At 53.5% G+C, this 23,810-nt stretch overlaps 9 protein-coding genes across 9 annotated transcripts; 3 read left to right on the top strand and 6 right to left on the bottom strand.

Moving 5' to 3' along the window:
- Positions 1-1,918: 1,918 nt before the first annotated feature.
- On the bottom strand, positions 1,919-5,279 carry J4E93_004812 (uncharacterized protein; the record flags this gene model as incomplete). Its single annotated transcript, XM_049342738.1, has 4 exons — positions 1,919-2,554; positions 2,608-4,663; positions 4,714-4,979; positions 5,031-5,279. 4 exons carry the CDS (start codon positions 5,277-5,279, stop codon positions 1,919-1,921), a joined length of 3,207 nt encoding a protein of 1,068 aa, XP_049199738.1.
- A 1,266-nt stretch (positions 5,280-6,545) lies between these two features.
- J4E93_004811 (uncharacterized protein) lies at positions 6,546-8,120 on the bottom strand (the record flags this gene model as incomplete). The annotated part of the gene is made up of 2 exons (XM_049342737.1): positions 6,546-7,971; positions 8,116-8,120. 2 exons carry the CDS (start codon positions 8,118-8,120, stop codon positions 6,546-6,548), a joined length of 1,431 nt encoding a protein of 476 aa, XP_049199737.1.
- Positions 8,121-8,791: 671 nt separating this feature from the next.
- J4E93_004810 (uncharacterized protein) lies at positions 8,792-10,309 on the bottom strand (the record flags this gene model as incomplete). The annotated part of the gene is made up of 1 exon (XM_049342736.1): positions 8,792-10,309. The coding sequence occupies one exon, from the start codon at positions 10,307-10,309 to the stop codon at positions 8,792-8,794; it is 1,518 nt and encodes a 505-aa protein (XP_049199736.1).
- A 310-nt stretch (positions 10,310-10,619) lies between these two features.
- J4E93_004809 (uncharacterized protein) lies at positions 10,620-11,927 on the bottom strand (the record flags this gene model as incomplete). Its single annotated transcript, XM_049342735.1, has 2 exons — positions 10,620-11,284; positions 11,333-11,927. The coding sequence occupies 2 exons, from the start codon at positions 11,925-11,927 to the stop codon at positions 10,620-10,622; spliced, it is 1,260 nt and encodes a 419-aa protein (XP_049199735.1).
- A 288-nt stretch (positions 11,928-12,215) lies between these two features.
- Positions 12,216-16,744, top strand: J4E93_004808 (uncharacterized protein; the record flags this gene model as incomplete). Its single annotated transcript, XM_049342734.1, has 7 exons — positions 12,216-12,491; positions 12,572-14,039; positions 14,089-14,790; positions 14,866-15,317; positions 15,373-15,494; positions 16,071-16,197; positions 16,247-16,744. The coding sequence occupies 7 exons, from the start codon at positions 12,216-12,218 to the stop codon at positions 16,742-16,744; spliced, it is 3,645 nt and encodes a 1,214-aa protein (XP_049199734.1).
- Positions 16,745-17,064: 320 nt separating this feature from the next.
- J4E93_004807 (uncharacterized protein) lies at positions 17,065-18,786 on the bottom strand (the record flags this gene model as incomplete). Its single annotated transcript, XM_049342733.1, has 1 exon — positions 17,065-18,786. One exon carries the CDS (start codon positions 18,784-18,786, stop codon positions 17,065-17,067), a length of 1,722 nt encoding a protein of 573 aa, XP_049199733.1.
- A 462-nt stretch (positions 18,787-19,248) lies between these two features.
- Positions 19,249-20,512, bottom strand: J4E93_004806 (uncharacterized protein; the record flags this gene model as incomplete). Its single annotated transcript, XM_049342732.1, has 3 exons — positions 19,249-19,996; positions 20,064-20,285; positions 20,337-20,512. The coding sequence occupies 3 exons, from the start codon at positions 20,510-20,512 to the stop codon at positions 19,249-19,251; spliced, it is 1,146 nt and encodes a 381-aa protein (XP_049199732.1).
- A 407-nt stretch (positions 20,513-20,919) lies between these two features.
- J4E93_004805 (uncharacterized protein) lies at positions 20,920-21,958 on the top strand (the record flags this gene model as incomplete). The annotated part of the gene is made up of 2 exons (XM_049342731.1): positions 20,920-21,365; positions 21,415-21,958. The coding sequence occupies 2 exons, from the start codon at positions 20,920-20,922 to the stop codon at positions 21,956-21,958; spliced, it is 990 nt and encodes a 329-aa protein (XP_049199731.1).
- Positions 21,959-22,280: 322 nt separating this feature from the next.
- Positions 22,281-23,681, top strand: J4E93_004804 (uncharacterized protein; the record flags this gene model as incomplete). Its single annotated transcript, XM_049342730.1, has 1 exon — positions 22,281-23,681. One exon carries the CDS (start codon positions 22,281-22,283, stop codon positions 23,679-23,681), a length of 1,401 nt encoding a protein of 466 aa, XP_049199730.1.
- Positions 23,682-23,810: the final 129 nt, after the last annotated feature.

Raw genomic sequence — 23,810 nt, 5'->3', positions numbered from 1 at the left:
AGGGCAGGCTTCTTTGCTTTTGGTAGCGGGCGGCGCACTGGAACAGGAACAGTTTGTCGTTTTCTCCGAATGCAGAATATACACAAACTATATCAAGAACCATTAGCCCAATTCTTTCCCCAGCCATCCCAGTCTCATAAGACCCCGTTCCTTACAAGAGTCCAAAAAGAATTCCGAGCAAAACTTACAAAGGCGCCACAATAGCAACAACAAACACGGGAATCAAAAAACTAAACGCCGTAGGCGTCATTCCAGACTGCCCAACAGTATCGCGCCATTCGCGCGCTTCCAGACTGCGAACAAAACCATGGCTCGAAACCGCAGGCATTGTTGTTTCCAAACTTTCAAAGAATGCGGGTGCAGCAGCGTTGGCTTGGTTCGACTGACGTGTGTGGGGGAATGCAGGCAGCTCAAGCTTGGTAGCTGGGGAGGGGAAGGAATGCGTCTCGACCTCGACACTTCTGGTGCGGGGAAGAGGCCAAACGTAGGCGTGGTAGGATCAGCGATGACGGGGGAACAGCGGAAGAACAGCGCGGGTATACCGGCAAAACCAGCGAGGCACGATTGCGCGTACAAATCGCAGGTCCTTGCGTCTATCGTATGCGTGCGTCCGTGTATGTCGAAGTGATGGAATGATGTGTTTCCGCGGCCGTACAGAAGGTTTCAAGATCACGCAAACAAGATGTGCGTAGTGCTCACTTCTTAACACTTGTTAGCATCCCCCATCTTACCCCGGAGGCCCACTTACCCGAGCGCTGTCGCGGGTTCCTATGACACCTGCATCCACGCGCTCAGCCTCCACAGCCACGTCTTTTTTCGCCACTTCTTGATTACGCTCAAGGAAGCTTGGCTCGGCGTTCTAGATGCGTGATGGGGACGGCTGGAAAACGCCGAGCTGCAGCTTATCCATCCTTATCACGGTCCGATAGACTTGTCGGATGTTGCGTGTGTGTGAATTGGTCGAGTTGGTTGGGCTGAACGCTGGTTTGCATCATCGTCAGCAATACCGGGGTTGGTAGCGAACGATGATGGAGGAAGCAAACACAAGGACAGCGGGAAACGGGAAAAAGCAGGATCAAGCAATAAAGCCTATCGTCCCCAACATCGCTGCACCTATCCTCGGAGTACTCCCATCTCAATTTCCATCAGAGCCCTAGCCCGCCCTTCCCCAATACGCACGCCTCACGATCCCCCAGCCGCTCATCGGCACAACCATTTTCGGCCTGCTCAGGCCATTTCCAAGACTACTGCTGGAGCTGCATCCCTGGGCTGACGTACTCCACCAACGCGCTAAATCCTTGGTGCGGTCTAGGCGCCGAGGCAGGACGCACTGTCTCGGTCTTGGTGTGAGTGGAGCGGAAAGGTTTGGCATGCCATGGCGGAGTGGGCAGGCTGTGGGGATTTTGTGGGGCGGGCGGGCTGCGTGTTGCGCAAGCCTTTGAACAGACTTTGAGGGAAGGACGCCTGAAGACTGTAAGTGACTCGTGTCGAGGTGGACTTGTGGTTGCACTCGTCTCGTGGTGATGTGATTGCATCGATCGTAGATTATACTTTAGGTTGTTGGTATGTGGTGGATGTGCGGGCGGAGTCGTGTCAGGGTGCATGTCCTGTGCTGCTGCGATGACATTACCCATCAAACTCTAAGTGAATCTTACAGTCAAATGCAGGCAATATGAAAATATGGATGTGAGTGGTAAAACTTCGTTACTCTGTTCGTTGTGGTATCTAGATTACTATGTACATGCTGTGTGACTATAACAGCCTTTTCATCGCAGCCATGATGGCAAGAGGTATCGCGATCGCGGGCTATGCAAACAACTTCAAACGCCTTATCCAGGACCAAGCCTGGCCCTAAACATTAAGAGCTCTCAAAGAGATTACTCGAAAGATATCATACTTCTTCGTGTCATTGCTTTGCTCATGCACCTGACTTCTTCTCGCCATCCTCGCCGTCAGTGCTGATAGCTGTGCTGAGGTATCGCTCAAACACGCGCGACTCCAGATCGACGGAGCCCCTCCTGGCAACGCCATTCTTAGCATCGCGCTTCCTGAAGTACACACGCTTGCCCCACTTCCAGGACTCGATGCCGAGGAAGAACAGGAAGGTAGCGACGAAGACAATCGCCCATTCCCAGCTGATACCCTTGTGCCTGAAGACGGTGTCGTTGATGACGGGGATATACAGGACAGGGAAGATGGTGACGAAGGCAAAGACGATGGAGAAGAAGAGGAACTTGTTGCGCCAGACGTCAATGGCCCACTGCGTGAAGTACTTCTTGGAGTTGGGCTGCATCATGAAGAACGAGCGGCGCATGTCCAACATTTGCCATGCCAGGAAGACGGAGAACCAGGTAAGGCAGGCAAAGGTGGTCGCACGAGCGCGGAAGACAGTGTCGCAAGTGTCGTTGAACGATTCGTTGCAGCCGTTTCCGAGGTTGCCATCACCGAAGCCAAACATGACCAGGGAGAACGCGCCGAGACAGAGAGCGGCAATCCAAAGACCGTAAACGAACATGTCGAGGATGACCTCGATGGTGAAAACACCGCGCTTGAGCTGCGATTTATTAGCATATATGCAAAGAGTGAGTCACAGCAAAGGAAACTTACATTTTGAGGTGGGCGAGTGAGAATGTCTGGTGCAGCGACCTCGAAGCCGAGACCCATGTCGGGAAGAGAGGAGGTAATCATGATGATCCACATGACTTCGACGGGAGACACTGGGAAGACTGAGAGTCCGCTCTCATCCTTGAAGGCGAGACCGATGAGCAGAACGCAGGCTTGCGCAATGTTCTGAGCGAGTAGATGGAGAATGAACTTTTGGATATTGTCGAACATGCGGCGACCCTCCTCGATAGCGTTCAGGATAGAGGCGAAGTTGTCATCGGTCAAAACAATGTCGGAAGCGTCCTTGGCAACATCGGATCCAGTTCCCATACCAATACCAACATCCGAGCGCTTGAGGGACGGGGAGTCGTTCACACCGTCACCAGTCATACCAGTGAAGGCCTTGCGTCGGTGGAGGGCGTCGATCATACGGACCTTGGTGTTCGGGGCGCATCGAGCAATGACAAGAGGAAGTAGGGGAAGTGCGTCGATTTCGTCGTCGGTGAGCTTGTCAAACTGCGATGCAGTCATGACCATGGCGTCTGCGGTTTCCTTGGGAAGAGTGTTCATGTTCGATGGTACGATGCCGACTTCAATAGCGATTGCGCGAGCGGTACCAGGGTGATCACCAGTAAGCATGTGGACTTCGATACCAGCCTTCTGGCATTGACGAACGGAGCCGGCGGTCTCGGGGCGGGGCGGGTCGTACAGTCCAACAAGACCGCGGAAGGTCAAACCATTCTCGATGCTCTCACGGTCAAGCTCCTCGCCCTTTTCAGGTGATGGGCCCTCGTACTCTTTGCTTGCGAGCGCCAAAACACGTAGACCCATGGCAGCCAAAGATTCCATGTTAGCCAAGATCTCCTCGCGGTAGTCGTCGTCAAGATCAACACCAGATTCGCTCTCATCGTTGAAAACGCGAGTGCAGGAGTAGATGACACGCTCGACAGCACCCTTGGTGAATACGTATTTCTTGGAGCTGGCGGTTTCCTCGAAGATAACGGACATCTTCTTGACATCGGAGTCGAAGGGGAACTCAGCGAGCTGCTTCCAGGCAGGTGTGTCACCACCGGTATGTTCGAGTCGGTTCCACTTAAAGCGAGAGGCAAAGACTTGGATAGCGATTTCAGTTGGGTCACCACGTGCGTTCCATTGACCTTCGTCAGTCTGATGAACATGGGCCAAGTTGGCGAGCGAAGCAACCTTGAGGTAGTCGACCAAGTGCTCGTTGTCCTGCAGAAGCTCCTCCCATGTCTCTGTCTTCTCGTCAACATCAGGGTCGATGTGGCGTGGCTGTTTAGGGTTGAAAGTCAGAGCGCCAACGGTGGGGTTGTGTGGCTCGTCGGACTGGCCAACGGAGTATGTACCCTTCGCAGGGATCCATGCCTTCTTTGCAACCATCTTTCCTTGTGTGAGAGTACCAGTCTTGTCGGAGCAGATATCAGTGACACCACCAAGAGCCTCAAGCGACTTCAGGTTGCGAACAATGACGTGACGTTGCACCATGCGCTTTGTGCCGGCGGCCATTGTGATGGTCAAGACGACGGTAAGGGAGGCGGGAATCATACTGAGACCAGTGGCCACGGCATAGATGATGACCTCGCTGTTGTTGGAGAAGCTGTTGGCGGCCAAAACGATGATTGCGCAGACGACGGCGACACCGAAAAGGAGGATGGCGAGACGAGCGAGCTTCTTCTGAAGGGGAGTACCGACGTTGACACCAAGGAAGTGGCCGACGGCATCGGCGGCAGTCAAAGACCATGCCTGAGCGTAGCGATGGGGCTTGGCTTTGCCATCAGGCTTGCGCTTGACCTCGCGAACGCGTGAACCCTTCTGTCGAAGAGACATGGCGATGGAACCGATCTCAGTGTACATTCCAGTAGCAAAGACGACACCACGAGCGCGTCCCTTGGTAACGGTCGAAGAGCTGTAGGCGACATTGAGGCGGTCACCAGGGCCGGTGTCCTCATCGAAAACGGCATCGCCGTCTTTGTTGACAGGGAGGGATTCGCCAGTAAGTAGAGCCTCGTCGGTTTCAAAGTTTAGGGCTTCGATGATACTGGATGCGAGTCAGTGACGTACAAACTAATTTAGCGCAATTCAACGTACCGGATGTCAGCCGGGACAGTGTCACCTGTCTTTAGCTCAATCAAATCACCGGGAACAACCTCAATGGTTGGCACAGTAACAGTCTTTCCGTCTCGCGCAGCGGTAGCTGTTGGCGAAGAGAGTGATCGAAGCGAGTCCATTGTCTTTTCAGCATTGAACTCTTGGACGAAACCGATGATAACGTTGAGCAGAATGATGGCGGTTACTACACCACCCTCAATCCACGATTGGATAGCAAAAGACACAGCCATTGCAGCGATCAAGATCTGAAGTTTGTTAGGGATTGTTGCATTGTGTGTTCGTTAACTGTAACATACCAATGTCATTGCGTTGGCGACCTGCCTCAGTAGAATCTTGCCTGGTGATACACCTCCATCGTCGCCCAGATCGTTGTTGCCGTACTTCTCATGTCTCGACTTTGCTTCCGCAGTAGTCAGACCGTCTTCGTCGTTACACTTGATCTCGGCGACGACGTCCTTCCATGGGAGAGCATGCGCGGGTTTGGATAGAGGCTCGTTAGCCTGGCCGGACTTGTGGCCCTCGAGAGACGGTGCCTTCTTGCCCATAGTGAGTGATTGAGGTGCTAAGAAGATGGGATGCAGACAAACGATCTAGATCCGGGGACATGGCAGACTTTAAACAAGCAAGTTGGCACGCAGGTGCACACACCATGAGAGCAGCCAAGAACCGTGCGATATCGAGAGCTTGGCGTGATGGTGACTATCTTGGGACCGGTGCAGGGAACGTCATCGTCGGTAACGGTCGGCACTCGTCAACAAAGAGATGCATGCATGTCCGCAAACGTTTGGATGTCAGCCCTCTGGATATAATGGATGGCACATCTGACCCTGCCTGCCTTTTACCACACTGCACAACATCATCATCGGGTAGCGTTGAGAAGATTGAGCGGCAGATGCCATGCCATAGTGCTGTGAATAGTGCCGGACATGACGACAGCGGGGTTGGTAACACCCGTTCACCAAGCTTGCGAGCGGGGATGAATGAAAAGAGGTGGCGAGCTGTTCGGTCCCAGCCAAGCATCCCGCTCGCCTACGATCCGCCTAGCCGTGCTAATTTCTCGGCGCAGGCGTAATTGTGCCGACTTCCGTACCGAAGCCACAACACCAACGTCATTTTGCGCCAGATTCCAAGCACGCTGCCATCGACTACAGATGCTCAAGCCACTTACCTTCACGGACACCCTTCCGCCAAGCCTCGATTCCCTCGTATCGCCCCAGGCGCCCAACACCTTTCCGAGCGTCCTCCGTGGAACCTGCTGAGGTCGTCACGCCGCATGCTAACGGCGAAGCTTAACACCAACATGACAAGGCGTATTTCGTCTGGATATCCCCACTGAGACGGGCCCAAGCCAGCCTCTTGTCGCTCTTATCTGTCACCGGTGGCTTGACTGCAGCGCCGAGCTTTCCGTCGCGGGTCACGAGACTCAACAATCATTCCTGCAACCGCGCGCACCAAGCACCAAGGTCCGCTTACTCCACACCTTCCATCTTGATTACGGAAGGTTCTAGTCGCAAGCTAGATCGGTCGAAATGCTTGCGTCTGTAACATGCTCAGCTGCTTTGCCGTGGTTTCACAAGGCAGAATCCGGTACACTGCGAGCACAATAACTTCAATTGCCGTCATGGAGATATCATATATCAAGAAAAATTTGCATCCATTTGACAGCCGTAATGGCCTCAACTCAACTACATGCGCATAAAAGTGGGCTTACCCCACTTCTACCACGATTCAGACAAGCACGCAAGAGATGGGTCTCTTGGAATATCCCACGCCTTGGCATGCCTCACGCCATTTCCCTGCCGCGGTCTAGTCTAAGCATCCCAGTCCTCCGAGCACCCATCGGAGAACCAAATCTTGTCGCTTGTATGTCTGTCTAGCATTTCAACGGCGGTGCGCTCTTTCACAGCGCGACCCAGGCTTGTTACTACCTCATCTCCTTCAGCTGCCAGCGAGAAGCCGCCAGTGAGATGCTCAGCTACATTCTCGGTGGTGTACCTGGGTTGGTATACATTGCCAAAACGGGTCCGGTATTGAGAGAGTCTGGCGAATCGAACACTTGTGAGGCAAGGAGACATCGTCAACTGCTTGAAGATCGTAAACCAGGTTGCATCTTTTAGCTCGACGAGTCCCGGTTTCAGCTTTTGTCCATTGACCTCTTGAACCACTCCATCCTCGTCGGAATCAGAATCTTCGACATCCTCGAAGTCGGAGGGCTCAAACGCATCTTCGTCGTCATACCAACCATACAGATTCGCGCCACAAAGGTGAAGGCTCTGCAGGGTTTTTCGGTGCTTGAACAGGAACCTCTTGAAAAGAGGTGATGCTATCGGACTACTACGGATGTCGAGGTGCGCGAGAGTAGGGAACTGGGTGTATCGAAGGAAGGTGGGCACATTCTCGTTACGCAACGTAAGCGACCTGAGATTACCGCTGACGGACTGCAGCAACGCTATGGTCCACCACTTCTCAAAGATTTCGAATGTCCGGATGAACTTCAAGTGTGTAACACGGTGCTGAACACGCGTCCAATCGGAGCTCGAGATATCGAACGGTTGTTTCTCGTAACGCAATACCATCGTATGCAGTGCGACTTCCAGAGTCCAGTCTTTGCGATCTTCGATACCTCGCAGCGCCGAGAGTACTTTGGCGATGTGGCCATGTAGCTTACCGTCGCAGGCTTTTCCTTCATTACGAAGTGCCCATACAGGGTTAGCCCAATGTCCGTAGGCTCCCCAGCCCATTTCGCGAAGGACGCGCTTCGAGCCCCAAGCCTCAGTCCAGGCAGCAGCATCATCACTTTTCTTCGGGTAAGAACTTACCGGGTAAGAGTCAATGCGTACATGCTTCAAGTTCGGGAAACCTCGCAGTGCCGACTTCAACATTTCCACTGCTTCATCGCTGGCATCAAACTCTTCCTGCTCTTTAACAAGCTTTTCGTGCTTTGGCCCATACGTTCTGGGCCAGTCTTCCGCCCGCTCTTCAGAATTGCAATTAAGTAGCTTCCAAATAGCCATGTATCCGTTCACGTGCTCAGGTCCGATAGCCACATCCTCGACGTAATTTCTGAAAACAGGATCGGTGGAGATGCTCAGAAGGCATTGGAGACTGGCGCGGGATAGCATATGTTTGCGGGTAGCAAAACAGCGTTTCGTCCAGTTGTCGTATGTCGTTTCTTTTATGCGCCGGCTTGCAGAGCGGAGGTTGCAGAGGTCGTCGCCAGAAAGAATAGGTTTGCCCCTGGCATCTGTGCTTTGCGTTACTAATTTCATGAGCTCGACGGGTAGCGCTTCTAGGCCTGGGTTTGAAGACGTTGTAGCTGCTGTGGATATATTGAGGGTCTTGAGCTCCTCGGAAAGGGCCTCTGGATCTTGCTGTGGAGACGCCATTGCTGTAGGTATACCGGGCTCCGTTGGTAAGTGTGGAGGGGTTGTGTCGATGTTGTGGTTGATCAACACTTTCTGTGGGCTGAAGGAAAAATCGGAAGAGCTTCGAGGCTTAGACTTTGAAGGCTTGGAGGAAGGTACGAGCGGTGAGAGAACGCAGGTGAAACATCGCATTAGCGCCTGAAGCAATGTGAATGCAGCGATTTAACAGTTACTTCTCCTCGCAATGTGCTTGAGAGGCGGACTTGGCGAAACTGGCTGTGAAGCAATAAATCACGAAACACCACATGTGTTTTTTCACATTGTCAAGTCTGGGATAGTGAAGTGCCGTAGTAATGCTTTTGAGATGTCTCAATACACCCCCTCGATATAGTAGCCTGTGATCAGATGCAAGAGCATCTGCAAACAGCCTTGTTACGCTTTCAATAGCCGCCACCGCTACTTGAGTGAAATTCCAGGATCAATCAAATAGCCAACGCCTCTTCTACCATTCGTGGAGCACGGTAGTGCTTGCTTCCCACAGGATATCTAGTTCGGCGGCGGTGTATTGAGCATCAGTATTGACTTCGACTGCACTTCCACTGTCTGCTTGCCCTTTGAGAACGACTGGCGGTGGGTCTAGCTCCGAGTCGTCACCAGGAGTGGGGTTAAACACCGTACCTAGACACGTATCATTAGCCAGATCCACACCATGATCGTCGTATCCAAAGCTCACCACGATACGAAGGACCGAAAGTATTATCCATCCACGCAACTGCATCCCAAGTCCGGAGATCATAGTCTTCCCATGCCGGCCTCCAGCAACACCGTGGAACATCAATACTCCACTCGATACCCATCGAGGAAAGGATGCCCAGCGCGGGGTGCGGATACGAAGTAAACGCAAAGTCAACATATGAGCCTCCAACCCAGCTTGAACACGCGATACCAACACGCTCCAGCACAGGAAGCTGTTTGCGATAGTAAGACAAGGTAGTGAGCCAGTCAAGGAATGCAAGCTCTGGAAAATGCACCTTCAAGGTCTGAAGAGTTGGGGGCAGCATCTCGTCCGCCGGTTGCTGGATATGCGCCCATTGCGGCTCGCCTCGTCCGAAGAGGCATTGATAAGGTACCAAAAGATGCTTGAGTGCCTTGAAGTTAAGGAAGCCATCTCCGGGTAGTACGTGATCCAGAAAGTAGGTGTCCTCCTCACTGCAGTGATTGAATGCGTCCAGTTCCAGTCTGGTCAACACACCTGCCACTGGCTGGAGCTTCTGCAGCAAGACAGTGTAGCTACCCTGGGTGCTGATGTTCAGAAGGAAATTCATGCGGGGACCTGCTGATCCACAGTCGGCGTCGTTGAAGGGCATACGTAGGGTTCGCAAGCGAGGAAAGTGTGCGAGAAAGGGCGACAGGGCATCATAGTGTATGCAAGCGGGATTTAGAACAGCCGAGTGAACTGGTAATTCGAGAGTTTTAAGCGCAGTGTTGACCTCAGACGCAGCTCCATCGGCCAAAATGTGGCTCGCACGAGTGAGATGAATCTGCTCCAGGTATAAGGACCTGGCGAATATCCAGTGGAACTCAGTGCCTTGAAATTTGAGGCCTCGTAGCTTTTGAAGACCAGGTAGTGGCGCGAGATCCGCTGTGAGATTATCGAACCCAGGGAATAGTTTGTCGAGGCACTCGGAAACGAGCATGAACCTTCCATCATCGTATTTGAGATTGTGGTCGTGTAAAATAGATACATCGAGGTATTTGAGCTCAGTCGTATGGTGGACAAGAAGAGCACTCGCAATATGTAGCTCATCTAGCTCTGCTCGTATGGTAGGAGGGAACAGTGCGCCCTGCGGGATGACACCAGACGAAGGGACGTCAACACGAAGCGTGCGATCAACAACTTCAATGTTAAGGCTTTCAACCATTCCCGCTAGATCAGGCCGTGACTGAACTGTCCGGTAGAATGGCCATAGATCGCGTGGCTCCGGCTTTATTTCACTTTCCCATCCTAAGGTTACTTCGCGATAAAGCTGTCGTTCGACAAGGGTGCGTAGCTCGGAGCTTATGCATGCGATACTTGGCAGGTTGCAGTGCGAGCTATGGTGGACAATGGACTGGAGGAGTTCTGTCGGTAGTTTTCCGAGACGACTGTGTGCATATGGAAGAGCACTACCGGTAGAATCGTCATCGCTGGTCGTCGCGGTCTTCTCCATTGTAGTAAGACGCGCTCTAGTTCCGATTCCTGATGGGAGCAATGTTAGTGGTAGCGGGTATTACAAGACAGCGTACATGTATAGTGAGAGGTAGAAAGTAAGGTGACAACGACACTATCCCTTTTTGGACTAAGCGCCGTGCAGGTAAGAGAAAAGGCTGCTTCACCTTCGCTTGCTTGATGTAGGCAACAGTACACTCATCCCGCTCAAGATGCTGAACGATGTAGAGATGAGCATTTGTGCATTGGCGAATCGAAGGCCGCCTATTCATGAACATCCTGGAATCGTCCCGGTACCGCGACAGTATGACCTATTCAGGCAATGCCCTATCTTGTATGGCCTGATACAAACGCTGCTCCACAGCAGCGCTATTAAAGAAAATTGCCGCGTCTTCGCGTGACCACGATACGTTCACAGACGCCGGAATCTGTTTAATAAACCATCTGGCAAAGCGCTCCAATTTCTCGTATTGAATCCACAGTACTTCCAAAGCTTTAGGATCCGTAGACCCCGCTGCAGTTAAGCGGTAGAATTCACTCTCCGTGAAGGTGATACTGATACGCTCAAGCTTGAGCATGTAGTATATGCGGCCCATGGGGTTCATCCATGATTCTGAGGGGTAACACCCGCCGGATGGATCTTTACGGAACTGAAATTCCAGCTCTTTCAGAAGCTGCAGGATAGTCGGGTTTATTGTAGTTGACATGTGTAAACACTTGAGGCCGTGACCATATTTTATTGCGCTTTCTTTGTCCATAAGGCCGGGTTGCACTTGAATGAACATTCTTCGGCTCCCGTAGAAGAGCTTCCTCACTTCATTGTGTATCTGCCTGTTGGTTCGCATGATGTTGAGGCGTGGACGCGTGACGTGTTGACGTGAAGGGTCAATGACGATGCGAGGCCCCGGGGGAAGAAGGAACGAGTACGTGTGGAGGCGGAGCTCAGCGGGAAGTCGGAGGAAGGGAAAGGGTTTGGCTAGTCCATGTCAGCAGAGTCAGAGTATGTGGTCCCTTCTGTACATACCTCTTTCCTCAAGTATGGCAAAGGCGCTTTCGAGGTTGGTTTCGCAGGCAATGTCAATATCTCGTAGTAGAGGGCGTATCTCTGAAAATGTGGGTGTTGGCCCCGCCCACCCGGATAGCTTGTACTTATTAGCATAGGGCCTGCCTTGCAGGACGTTCTTGTATGCTTCGGCATAAGCATCGGCAGTGGCGCGCGGCCCCGTGAGGCCTTTTACTACGAGGTAGAATCTCTCCGAGCCAGCGACGTAGACGGATCCTCCAGATGGGTTTGTTTTACAGGCATCGTCAATATTGGTAATATCATCTTCGCTATGACTATCTGGCCGTATGCTCGATATGGCGCGATTAAGAGCTTGTAGCTTTAGCTTCAGATGACCAGCATCTGCAAGAGAAAAGCGCTCTGTGTCCGTAGAGGGGCTAGGCTGAGCCGGCGGCAAGATATTGTGTTGGGTGTTCAGATCGTGTATGGTGCGAATGACCAAAGGCATGGTGTTGAGGGATGGCGGGATGGCGATGTCGTCGACGCGCGACGCGAGTGGAAGAGCAGTCGGCTGCCCCGCGCGTTGGCCAGTGATGTAACTAGCCGCTCCGGCCATGCTGCGGCCCTGAAATCAGAAGCACATGCAAGACACCAGCGAGCCCATGCAATCCCATGTTTCTGACACCTGCCACCGCCCCATGACTGTATAACATGCCTCTGCCCGCCATTACCCTCTGAGTCTCTCTCCAACGCCAACACGTTTCCTCGACGCGTCCATCTTCGCGTGCTGTGCCGATCGCCCCGCCCAAGGCCGCTGGCTCCACCCTTCCAAGCTTCACGATACAACACAAAGTCCTGGCTGAGCAAGCTGCGCGTTGGCGGCGACGCCCCTCCAGTCGACAGAATGGCTGCCCCGGATAACAAGCAGGGCTTCCTCTCCAACCTCTCCCCCTGGCCTTCACGCGCCGGCACGCCCAAGCCCCCAGCGACATCCAAGGCCGAGGGCAGTGCGGACAAGGCGAAGAAGGCTGAGCAGGAGAAAGAGAAGGAGAGAGCGGCGGCAGTACTTGCTCCCCAGCAGGGAGGAGACCATGTGATTGACCGGAGGTACAGGCTGAGTCTCAAGCGGTACCCCAAGGACTGTCCTCCGCTGGCTGTGAGGTGGTTTCATGCTATAGATGTAAGTAGTCAATATACACCTTTGGGCTTTCGTCATCTCCACAGCGCTCCTGCATTTCGTTGCGACACTGACTCTGGCAGACGCCCAAGCGCAAACCCCTCTCGAAGCATGCCATGGCCCCAGACACGGCCCTGCCCAAACCCAAGAAATGGATACCCTTCGGGGCCAGCGACTCTCGCGCCATCGAGGCCGCCTTCCAGAAGACTGCCGACGAAGCTGATGCCGACGAACTGCGAAAGGGCATCATCAGCCCCACGACGCCCACCCAAGCGAGCGCGACTCCTCCCAAAACCACAAAGGTGCCTGTCAACGAAGACTACCTGTTCGATGTCGAGATCGAGACACGCGAGCTGGCGCCATCATACTGGCTGGGTCCTGTGTACGATGTGAAGCGAGGAACCTGGTTCACACCGGATGGGGAGGCTGTCGATGAAGGTCTAGCCATGCAGCTCGAGGAAGGCTACCTGAAAGTCAAGCCATGGAAGTTCGGGAAGCCAGAAGAGAAGCGAGCAGTTTCGCAACCCCGTGCTCGGCCGCTCTCCATGGGCCCAAGTGCTGGCGAGGACCACCGCAAGGAGCTGGCCAAGCTGAATCGCGATTCGACATCCAACCCAGTCACGCCCAAGTCGTCGTATGATAATCTACAGAATGAGGCTTCAAAACAGTCGAACGATTCCAACCCCAGCGATGCATCTACAACCTCCAATGCGCCCGCCGACTTACCGCGCACACACCGACTGTTCGGCGCACATCTGAACTCCACCGTCACCTATCAAGACGAGACCACAGCCTGGATGTTGACCGATGACATGTGGTCGCGCATGGGCAGTACCCTGTATCAGCGCTTTGCTGGAGGAGCGCATTATGCTGGGTACAAGTACATCCGAGGGTACACCGATCCCAAAGAAAAGAAGAAACAACCGACCCCAGGGAAGGGCCCTCAAAGCGCAAAACAGGAGGACCGACCGGCTACACCCGCCCTGGCGTATGGTTCAGACCACGGGAAGCAGTCTGACTCTGACGCCGACGGAGAAGCATCAGAAAACGAGCGAAGCATGTCGCCTTCCCAAACGCGCAGGCGCAATCTCGAACGACAGGTCTCGTCACTGATGACATCCTCGAAACCAGAATATGAGCAACAACAGGAAGAGGAGATGCGAAAGCGTGAGGAGAAAGAGATGCGTGAAGACTACAAAACCCAGCACGGCAGTGATCAAGACCGTGACATCGAGCATCTGCTCTTAGTAACACATGGCATTGGACAACGGCTCGGAATGCGAATGGAGTCCATTAACTTCATTCACGACGTCAATACGTTGCGCAAATCCCTCAAGTCTGTCTACTCAGCTTCGCCAGATCTGCAAGCTCTGAATGCGGAAACGGACTCAGAGACCAAGAACAACCGCATACAAGTCATCCCCATCATTTGGCGGCACTTATTGGACTTCCCTAAGCAAAGCTTGAAGCACAACCGCAAAGAACACGACCTAGGCGATCTCGATCACGAAGATGAAGAGTATCCTAACCTCGAGGACATAACTGTTGAAGGTGAGTTAAGCGATGCGATCCTGCGCCAGAACAAATACTAACAATACAGGCGTTCCCGCTGTTCGCAATTTCCTCACTGATCTCGCGCTTGACATCTTGCTGTATCAAAGCCCCGCTTACAAAGGCCATATTTCTCGCATCGTCGTCAATGAGTTAAACCGCACCTACCGCCTATTCAAGGAGCGCAACCCATCCTTCAAAGGCAAAGTGAGCTTAGTTGGGCACTCGCTCGGGTCTGCCATCATGTTCGATATTTTATGCATCCAAAAAGACCCAAAAGCCAAACCAAGCACACAATCGGCTAAACAGCGAAGATCAACCGAGGAAGGCCTAAAGCTGGACTTTGAGGTGGAGGACTTCTATGCTCTTGGATCGCCTATTGGCCTGTTTCAGATGCTCAAGGGCCGTACCATCGTTGGGCGACCGCAGAATTCTACTACTGGATTTGTTCCACCAAAGACGCCTGCGACATCGATTGATGACCCGTTCTCACAAGGCGGAGACGAACATGCGTTCGACATCACGACTTCCTCGCCTCTCTGCAAACAGGTCTTCAACATCTTCCATCCGACTGACCCGATCAGTTATCGCATAGAGCCTTTAATATCGCCAGCGATGTCAGCCCTCAAGGCCCAGCCTCTGCCTTATACTAAGAAGGGCATCTTCGGTGCGCCTGCATCACAAGGCTTTACTGGAATTGGCCAGCGCGTTGGCCAGGGTGTGACGGACTTTTGGACTTCTCTAGGATCTGGTAAGTTCAGATCGCCTCTGACTACCTGACATATTCGTTACTATGAGCTATCTGCTGACAGAAAATGTGCTATAGGCATCGCCAGTGGACTCCTCAACCGCAGCCTTGGCATATCAGAAACAGAGATGACAGGCGCAGGCAACAATGCCCAAGGACAGCGCACTTCTCGACCCCTAACTGCCGCGGCGCCCGCCCCAAATAGCGCTGTGAACCTCGTGCCAGGACTCAACGAGCCTACCAGTGCCTTCATCAGCGAAGAGCGTCGCCGCCGCCTCGGACAAGAAACCATTGCCGAGGGCACGGACGGTGAACACCCTCCAACGCTTATCGAAGGTGACATCGAAACCCTCTTTGCTGGTTTCCAAAAGCGAAGAGCAAGTCAACAAAGCGAAGACGGCGAGCGAGATGTAGAGAAAGATCTCGAATGGCAGGAGCTAGAAGAACGAAGTCGCAAACTTAAGAAGGAGGAAGCTAAAGTCCGGGCACTGAACAGTAACGGTCGCGTGGACTACAGTATTCAAGAAGGCGTAAGTAACAAAGCCATCTCCGTGTGTAGGTTGCGGTTTGCTGACATGGCAATAGGCTTTTGATATCTCGCTCCTGGCTAGCATAGCAAGTCACATGACATATTGGGCCGACGAGGACGTTTCGCATTTCATGATATCGCAACTTTTGGCGAGACATCGTGTTTTCAAGCCGAAGGAGTGAGTGTTGTTTTAAGACTAGGCAGTAGATTGATGATATACCCTGAATAGATTCCTGATATCTTCATTGATGGACGCGAAGAGGACGATAGTGAGTATCCTGGGATGATTTGTTCAGTCTGCGATATCTGAGTTGTTCTGGTGTTGCTATCTCATGCTAATGCACCTTTCCGCCGGTGATCATTCTAGAGACGACAGGTCATTCTCCCGCCAGGTGTTTGCTGCAACGCGCGGACGTGCGTTTGCTATGCGCGCAGTCTTCTTTGTTTGTTTTCCTTACCCCAATAGGACGACAGTGCGCGCTTTCCTTACTTTCACTCCCCGGAAATCGCATTGGGAAGCGCGTCGCACAGACTTTTCGAGTATCATGATCCCACTGACCGCGAACAAGGCAGTAGCGACGTCGACCCGCACAGCCACCTCTCCACCCGCACCCGCAACGATGGCCACTCCAACAACCAATTCGACAACCGCACCCGCTACCACTACCGCCACTACGTTCAATTTCTTACGTCGCATCAGAACGCGCGTCGTAGATTTCTTCCTCCCCGAAAATAGCCGCCAAGAATATCGCAGGATTATCGCGCCCCTAGCCAAATACAGATATGCATTCGTCGCACTTGCCGCCAGCACCCTGTTCGCGATCGCAGAATATGAGCAGCCTAGGCACTTCCCCAGACCCCAAGAGTTGACCAACGCCGTGGTATGTACGTCAAGGAAGCTGCGTAGATAACATTATTAACGGCTTGTAGATCGGCTTCCTGTGTGCGAGCATGCTGATCTTCGCTGCGTTCGCGTTGATGGAATACACCGAGACGCACACCTGGCCTTGGGAAGACGAGGGCTTTGTTTGGCCATGGCAGGCGCTGCTGTGGAGTCAGACTGCATACGTCGATGAGACGGTGGGAGAGAGCGTCGCTGCGTATCGCAACATGAACATGAACATGATGGCGCCCTCGATCCGGGTAGATGGAGGTGAAGAGGCTGTGGTACTGGAGGAGACTGCATCTTGGAACGACAGTACCAGATCCATGGCTGATTCTACACTCGGCTCTACTACCCCGGCTGGCTCGCCCGCTCGACCCGACATCGTCATCCCGCCTACGCCCTTGCTACCTGGTGGCCTTCGACCCATCCATCTTCCGCCACCGCCGGTGCATCATTCTGGTCTCTTGGGGGAGTCGCCGATGCCGATCAAGTTCAAACACTTCAGCGGGCACCCGAGCCTGGAGAATGTTGATGAGGAGTAGATTGGAATAGCCTAGAGGTGTACGCGGAAGTTTGAAGCAAAGTATGAGAGGATCTTGGGATGTCGCGCTATGCTTCAGCGGCATAAAGGCTGGGAGATGTCAAAGTCCGGAGTAGTCGAGGACGTCAAGGGTAGGTATAATAAATCACTTCAACATAGGCAAGCATGGTTTGGAGATGACATGAGAAGGCAGAAAAAGTACCATTCTCAACTATCTACTAATCGTGAAGTGCAGTACCCATCGCGGACCAGCCGACAACAAGCATACAAAAAAAGAGCAAACCAAAACGGCGCTCGCAAACAAAGCTGCACCCCACCGCCTCAATTCCGAGCCCCAGACGGCTTCAGAAACCTCACCCAATGGGCTTGGTGCTTTCCCACCAACTCCTCCAACTGCCCAAACACCGCCGCGTTCAGTTCTCGCTGCAGTTGAACCTTGTTCTCCTGCCAGCCGTACTTCTCCAGGTAGCGCCACGCCCGCGCCCACAAGTAGAAGTCGCCCCCTACGAACAGCTGCTGCTGGCCCCCATTGTCAGCGACAAACCCAGTCACCAACCCATCTACACGTGCCAGCACGGAGATGGTTTGACCAAGAGCCACTGTCCCACCAGGGGGCAGCGACTGACCAGATTTGCATTGCCAACGCAGAAGATTAGCAAGCGAGCGAAGTCCGTTCTCTTTGAGACGAAGATTCGTCTCGAAAGAGGCGAGGGAAGAACCAGAGATGTAGTCGGCGATCCTTTCCAGACCGCTCGAGCTCACATGCCCGAGGTCGGCTCCCATGACCAGCGGGATGCTGATGAGCTCGGCGTCGAGAGGGGTCTCCCGGAGGGAGGTCTTGTCGTCGGCATCATCCTTGATGCCCGGGGCAGCGACCTCGCGGAGTTGGTAGATGACGTTGCCGCCACGGCCAGCACCGCGACGGCGCGAGGAGGGGCGGGAGGCGGGACCAGAGGAGAAAGATGAGGTTGGCGCGAAGGCCAAACCGGCACCAAAGGCGCCACCGAAGGAAGGAGCGGGAGCAGGCGCGGCAAAACCAGCACCGAAACCAGCACCGAAAGACGGAGCAGCAGCACCAGATCCAGGCCCGAAGGCGAAAGAAGAGGAGGGGAGAGGAGGGGCCGCGACAGGTCCAGGAATGTCATCAGCCTGGGGCTTATGGTCAGCCCCAGCTGGAAGAGAGAAGGAGGGTGGCGGTGCTACAAATCCGGAATTGTCGTCAGCCGGAGGCTTATGGTCAGCCTCCGCTGGGGGAGAGGGGTGTCGAGGAGGATTGAGAGGAGCCGAAACTGAGGATGTGAAGCCGGGCAGCACCAGTCCCAGGGAGCCCGAAGCATGGTTAGCAGGTGTCGCCAGCGACAACCCACCAAACAGAGGCTGTAGCTGTGGTGCTGGTGCTGGAGCCGGGAGCGGAAAGATGTGTACGAGCCCTTCGGGCTTCGACGGGATGCCGGCCAGGATTTCAGCGACTGTGCGCTGAGGCGGCGGCGGCGCGACATTGGGGGCGGGTGGTGCCGAAACAACCACAGGAACCGGAGCGGGAACAGGAGCAGGAAGAACTACGACCGGAGGAGGAACCGCAGCGACAAAAGGCGAGGGGGGAGGCGAATTCGGAAGGGGAACCAAACTCGCAGCCATTCTCTCACCACGAACCGCACGCCAGCGCCATCCACACACCGGATCCCACACTCTTTCTATCTGGCCAGAGGCCTCGGTGGACCTCACGTCCAGGAACGTGTCGTACTTGCCCTCAGCGGGCAAGTATTGCTGCTGTTGTTGTTGTTGCTGCTGCTGTCGGGGCGGTGACAGGAGGGAGCCAGGGCGAGCCCACTCAGGGACCGGAGGAGGAGACCGGGACCGAGCACGCGCAAGAGCTCGACGCTCTCGGCGCGGCAGCGAAGAGGAAGGCGAAGATGGGGCGGTATGCGGACCAGCCGCAGGGACCGAAGAAGAAGAGGAAGGGGGAGAAGCCCAGAAGTCGTCATGCTCGCAAGCGAGCCACCCCAGGAGAGTAAAGACGGCGAGGAAGAAGAAGAATGCCATTTTGGCAAAGATATGTGATGGTATGTATGTGTGTGTTGGAAATGTGTGGGCTGGAGAAAGAAGAGAGGGGACAGGGGAAATCGCTCTTTATATATTGGGCATCTGGGAGCTGCAAAGCTGGGAAGAACGGTACAATAGCTATCTTTCTATTGTGAGGTGGATTGAAAAGTCAAGGTGACTGCTGGAGACGACAATAGGAATAAAGTGGGGAAGTGAAGGTGGAAATTTTACCTATTGTGGTCGCCTTCACCTCCGACTTTTGAGCGGACAGGAGACGCATGGAATAGCGAGGAGGTACTCACGTCGCCAGAGGGCTTTACAGGCTTCATAAAGAAGGAAGCGTATACCTCCAGGCCTTCGTATGACGTCTCTGCCCATCGCCCAAAAGTATGCTACAAACCTCCAGGCCTCTCCATGGTGCTTCTATACACACACTGCCAATGCAATGTAGACCCCAACGCCCTACCACTCTCTAACCTCTCCTCCCGGCCCAATAAACCCCGGACTAACCCAAGCCTTCGCATCCCTACTCTCCCTCCTAACCATCTCCTCATCAACTTCAATCCCCAACCCCGGCCCCTTCATCAGTTCAATATACCCCTCCTTCACATCCCATACTTCAGGATTCTTCGTGTACGACGTGAGATCTTGACTACCAGCATTATAATGAATTCCCAAACTCATTTCTTGGATAGCGAAGTTAGGTAGTGTGCAATCTACCTGAACACACGCGGCGAGGGCGATGGGACCCAAAGGGCAGTGGGGCGCGATAGCTACGTCGTAGGTTTCTGCGGAGGAGGCTATACGGCGCATTTCTGATATACCGCCTATGTGCGAGATATCTGGCTGGAGGATATCGACGCAGCCGGCTTCGAGGAAGGGGCGGACGTCCCACCGGGAATGGAGACGTTCACCTAGGGCTATGGGGATGGATGTCTGGTTGTGAAGCGACGTGATACCCGTGATGTGCTCGGAAAGAAGGGGCTCTTCGATGAAGAGTGGGTGGTGTGGTTCTAGTGCTCGCGCCAGTTGCTTGGCCATGGGCTTGTGGATACGCCCGTGGAAGTCCATGCCGGCGTCCATTCCGAGGTCTTTGACGGTTTTGAGACGGTCGACGGCGGATTGGAGGGTGCTGGGGGAGTCGAGCCACCCGATGTCTTCTGTTGCGTTCATTTTTACGGCGTGGAAGCCTTGGGCTTTGCGGGCGAGACTTTGTGAGTGGGTTAGTACTGCATTCTCGCGACCACGATGATATCTTGTAGTTGGGATTTGCTTACGCTTGTTCTTTGACATCGTTTGGTCGGTCTCCGCCTATCCATGCATAAACCTTGAGCTTGTCGCGGACTTTGCCTCCAAGCAGCTGGTAAATCGGCACATTGAGTTTCCGAGCCTTGAGGTCCCAGAGTGCAATGTCAATGCCAGCTAGTGCGCTCATGAAGACTGGTCCGCCACGATAGAAGCTGGTACGCCAGCACATCTGCCATATGTGTTCGATATTGCTGTTGAGTTGTCAGCATTGATGCCGTTATGCGTACTAGGAATTGACTCACTCTGCTTCGAAGCCAACATAACGCTCAGCCCAAGCGACTAGACATCCTTCGACTGCTTGTGTGTGGCCTTCCAGTGATGCTTCGCCCCAGCCATAGTTTCCATCTGCGTCGGTAATCTTGACGAAAAGCCAACGCGGTGGAACGCGAAAGTACTCGATGGTTGCTATCTTTCCCATGGCTCACGCCTTTCGCTGGTTTCCTGCACTATCTCTTTTGGATGTCGGATCTATTGATGACACGCTGCTGTCAGAATCACGAGAAGACTTCTTCACTTCGCAGATGACTTGACCATCTCCATCTACCCCATTACCATATCGACCAATCAGCACAATACCGCCGCCATGTCCCCTTCGCGGTAAGCCGAACGGCGGCGCGGGGTCAAATGGGCCAGAAGGGCTCCACCGCGGGGCGCATAGCTTCGGCAGCTGGAGTAAAGCAACCCGAGGAACGGCTGATCAAGACGTGCAATAAAACTCGCGGTTCTCGCTGCGCGTAATAGCTGTTGCTTCACATCCGACTCCAGTAAGAAGAAGAAAAGCATCAACACGCGACAAGAACGCGAATCTACGCACGAGCCACAAAGATGACATCATCACCACCAACCGGCGTCTTCGTCCCCGTCCCGACCTTCTTCAAACCCCAATCCGAGTCCAAATCGCTGCAACCCGCTGTCGACGTACAGACTCAAGTCGAGCACTCTGTATTTCTAGCCAAAAATGGCGTGCGCGGCCTCGTTCTGCTCGGCTCCACGGGCGAAGCGATCCACATGTCGCGACAGGAGCGCATCGACCTTGTCACTGGTGTGAGAAAGGGGCTACACGAGGCGGGCTTCGAGCACTACCCGATCATGGCCGGTACACTGATAAACAGCGTGGATGAGACGCTTGAGTGGCTACAAGACTTCAAGCAAGCGGGTGCGCAATGGGGACTTGTCCTTGCGCCGGGCTACTTCGGAGCCGCGGCGAGCCAAGAAGGCATCAGAGAATGGTACACCGTTGTCGCGGACAAGAGCCCATTGCCCGTACTTATGTGAGTCTCAACCACTTGAAGTTGTTGTATTGTACTAATGAGGCCACAGCTACAATTACCCCGGTGTAACCAACGGCGTCATGGTCACCCCCGAAACCTACCGCATCCTCGCCCAACACCCCAACATCGTCGGGTGCAAGATGTCGCACGCCGTCGTCTCATGGCACAACCAGGTTTCCCTAGACCCCAAGATCGACCACAACAAATTCCGCGTCTACTCTGGCCTCGGCCAACAACTCGGTCCCATCGTCATCTTCGATGCCGCAGGTGTCATCGATGGTCTCGCAGCCATATACCCCAAGACCGTTTGCTCGTTGATGAAGCTGGCGGAGACAAGGCCGATCACCGATGAAAACCTCAAGAAGATGAAGGAGCTGCAATACACCGTTAGTACTGCGGAGGAGTTCATCGGCAAGTATGGGATTGTAGGCATAAAAGAAGCAGTCAAGAGGGTCACTGGTTTCGGCACAATGGAGGGCGGAAGACTCCCCCTCAAGGGTAAGCTTCCTGATGGCGAATGGGAGAAGTGGAGTGAAACCTGGGAAAGGATACAGAAGATGGAGAATTCGTTGGGCGAGAAGGACTTCAAGTAGCGTAAGCTTTCTTGATCTAATTAGCCGTAACGACCGAGCTTCGGGTATCCTCATGTCCCTCATGTCTTGCGTGACATTGTTCTGATCTCTTCCTAATAGTCGAACGTCATCATATCGGCTAATCCAGCACAGTGCTTTCCTTCTGTGAGCACCAGATCAAAGCAGAAGTTCACAACGTTCACGAACAAGGCATGGGTCATGTACAGAGACGGCGACCAAGACTTCTACTACATATACAGGTGAAACAAAATATCAATCGAACAGATCCTAATCTCACGCTCTACCACCCTCGCGCCTGTCGCAGGCTTTGCACTACATCAAGATGGCCAAGTTGGATGACCTGCCGAATGAGCTGATCCTCAACATACTCCACAGAATTACCTCTAGCAAAGCTGACCAGACTACTCTAGCAGGTTTCGCACGTGTTGCAAAGAAATACCGACCCGTCGCCGAAGAGGTTCTTTACCATGCGCCTAGCCTTCCCGTTGGATTCAATCATCATGGTGCTGTCATGCAATTCCTGCGAGCGTTAATCAAGAACGCGAAACTCGCGAACTTCGTGCATCATCTCGTCCTTCCAGTCACGAAGCGACTGCACAACGACCAGTCAGAATGTCAAGATCAACGATGTGTGCACGGTCTGGAGGACCTCAAACCTGATATAGATCGCCGATTGGGCTTCGATTATAAGCTTTGCACCCAAGTTGAGGGTGAGAAAGAGATTTCCATCGACGGAAAGATCGACGGACAAACGATGCCTGCATGTTATTTCGAGCCGTCACTCGGGGGTCTAATCCTCAGCCTGCTCCCCAACCTGGAAACACTCGACATGCAAACCTACCAAGAACCATTTGGTCCGGATGAGCATGGTAAAGTACCGCCAAGGATCACCGAGACAACAGTCCAGGACTGGTTCAGTGCTCAAAGCAGTCAGATTCGCGACAACGCCGTTAGTGGTCTCGCTGGTTTGCATCACCTGGTCTGTGAAGAGATTACAGACTTTGACTTCTTTCGAGCGCCGAATCTATTGTCATTGGATCTAAAGTGGGACACTTACTTGGGGGCGAACCCTATCGCAGCCCCGGTACCCGCAGTCATTTCTACCAGTATCACTTCTATACATTTTGAGCTGGGGATTCAGATGCTCGATGGAAGGAGATGCATCAGAAGCGAATATCTCCACGCTCTTTTGCAGGGCTTGCCAGCGCTTCGGAAGATATCAGTATTCTTATCCTACCCCGAACGGCACTCTCATCTCAACTTTGAGGTAAGAGACGACCTAGGTTGGGATAACGTCATCGAAGCTCTGAAACACGCAGCGCCAACGCTTGAAGAGTTGTTTATTGATGTCGAGGTACCCTTTACTGATGAGAGCGTATCGACACGGGCTCGATCCATTGCAACATCACTGCGCGATCATAAGTTTGAGCAACTGAAGCGGCTACGAGTCCCGAACGAAGCGCTGTGCAGCGTACAAATGAGTCATAGAATTGATTCTGTCGACTCCCTTCCTTTGGGGCTAGGGACGATCGAAGTTGTAGACCCTGATTACCGCACTCTGGTATGGGTGGATGCTCTCACAGTTCGTAAACGCGAGGGGCATCATGCTGCACTGCGCGCAGTTGCATTGAGACAGCGGGATTTGGTCGAAGCCGCGCAAGTCTGGTCAGATGCGGACGAGGAGGGTATTGCGACTATTAGAGCCGTCTTGCCCACTCACTAGTTGCTAGAACATTGTAGCTGATAGGTCCGTAAGGGCGTGTTCATAAAGGACCAATGAATCACAAGTAACAGCATGATGAAAAGGAGGAAATTGAATGAAGTGCAATGGTGAGTAGCTGTGATGAGGCGT

The sequence above is a fragment of the Alternaria ventricosa genome, assembly GCF_023758065.1.
Source record: "Alternaria ventricosa strain BMP 2768 chromosome Unknown scaffold_7, whole genome shotgun sequence".
NCBI classification, from domain to species: Eukaryota; Fungi; Ascomycota; class Dothideomycetes; order Pleosporales; family Pleosporaceae; genus Alternaria; species Alternaria ventricosa.
This window is presented reverse-complemented; position numbering and strand designations above follow the sequence as displayed.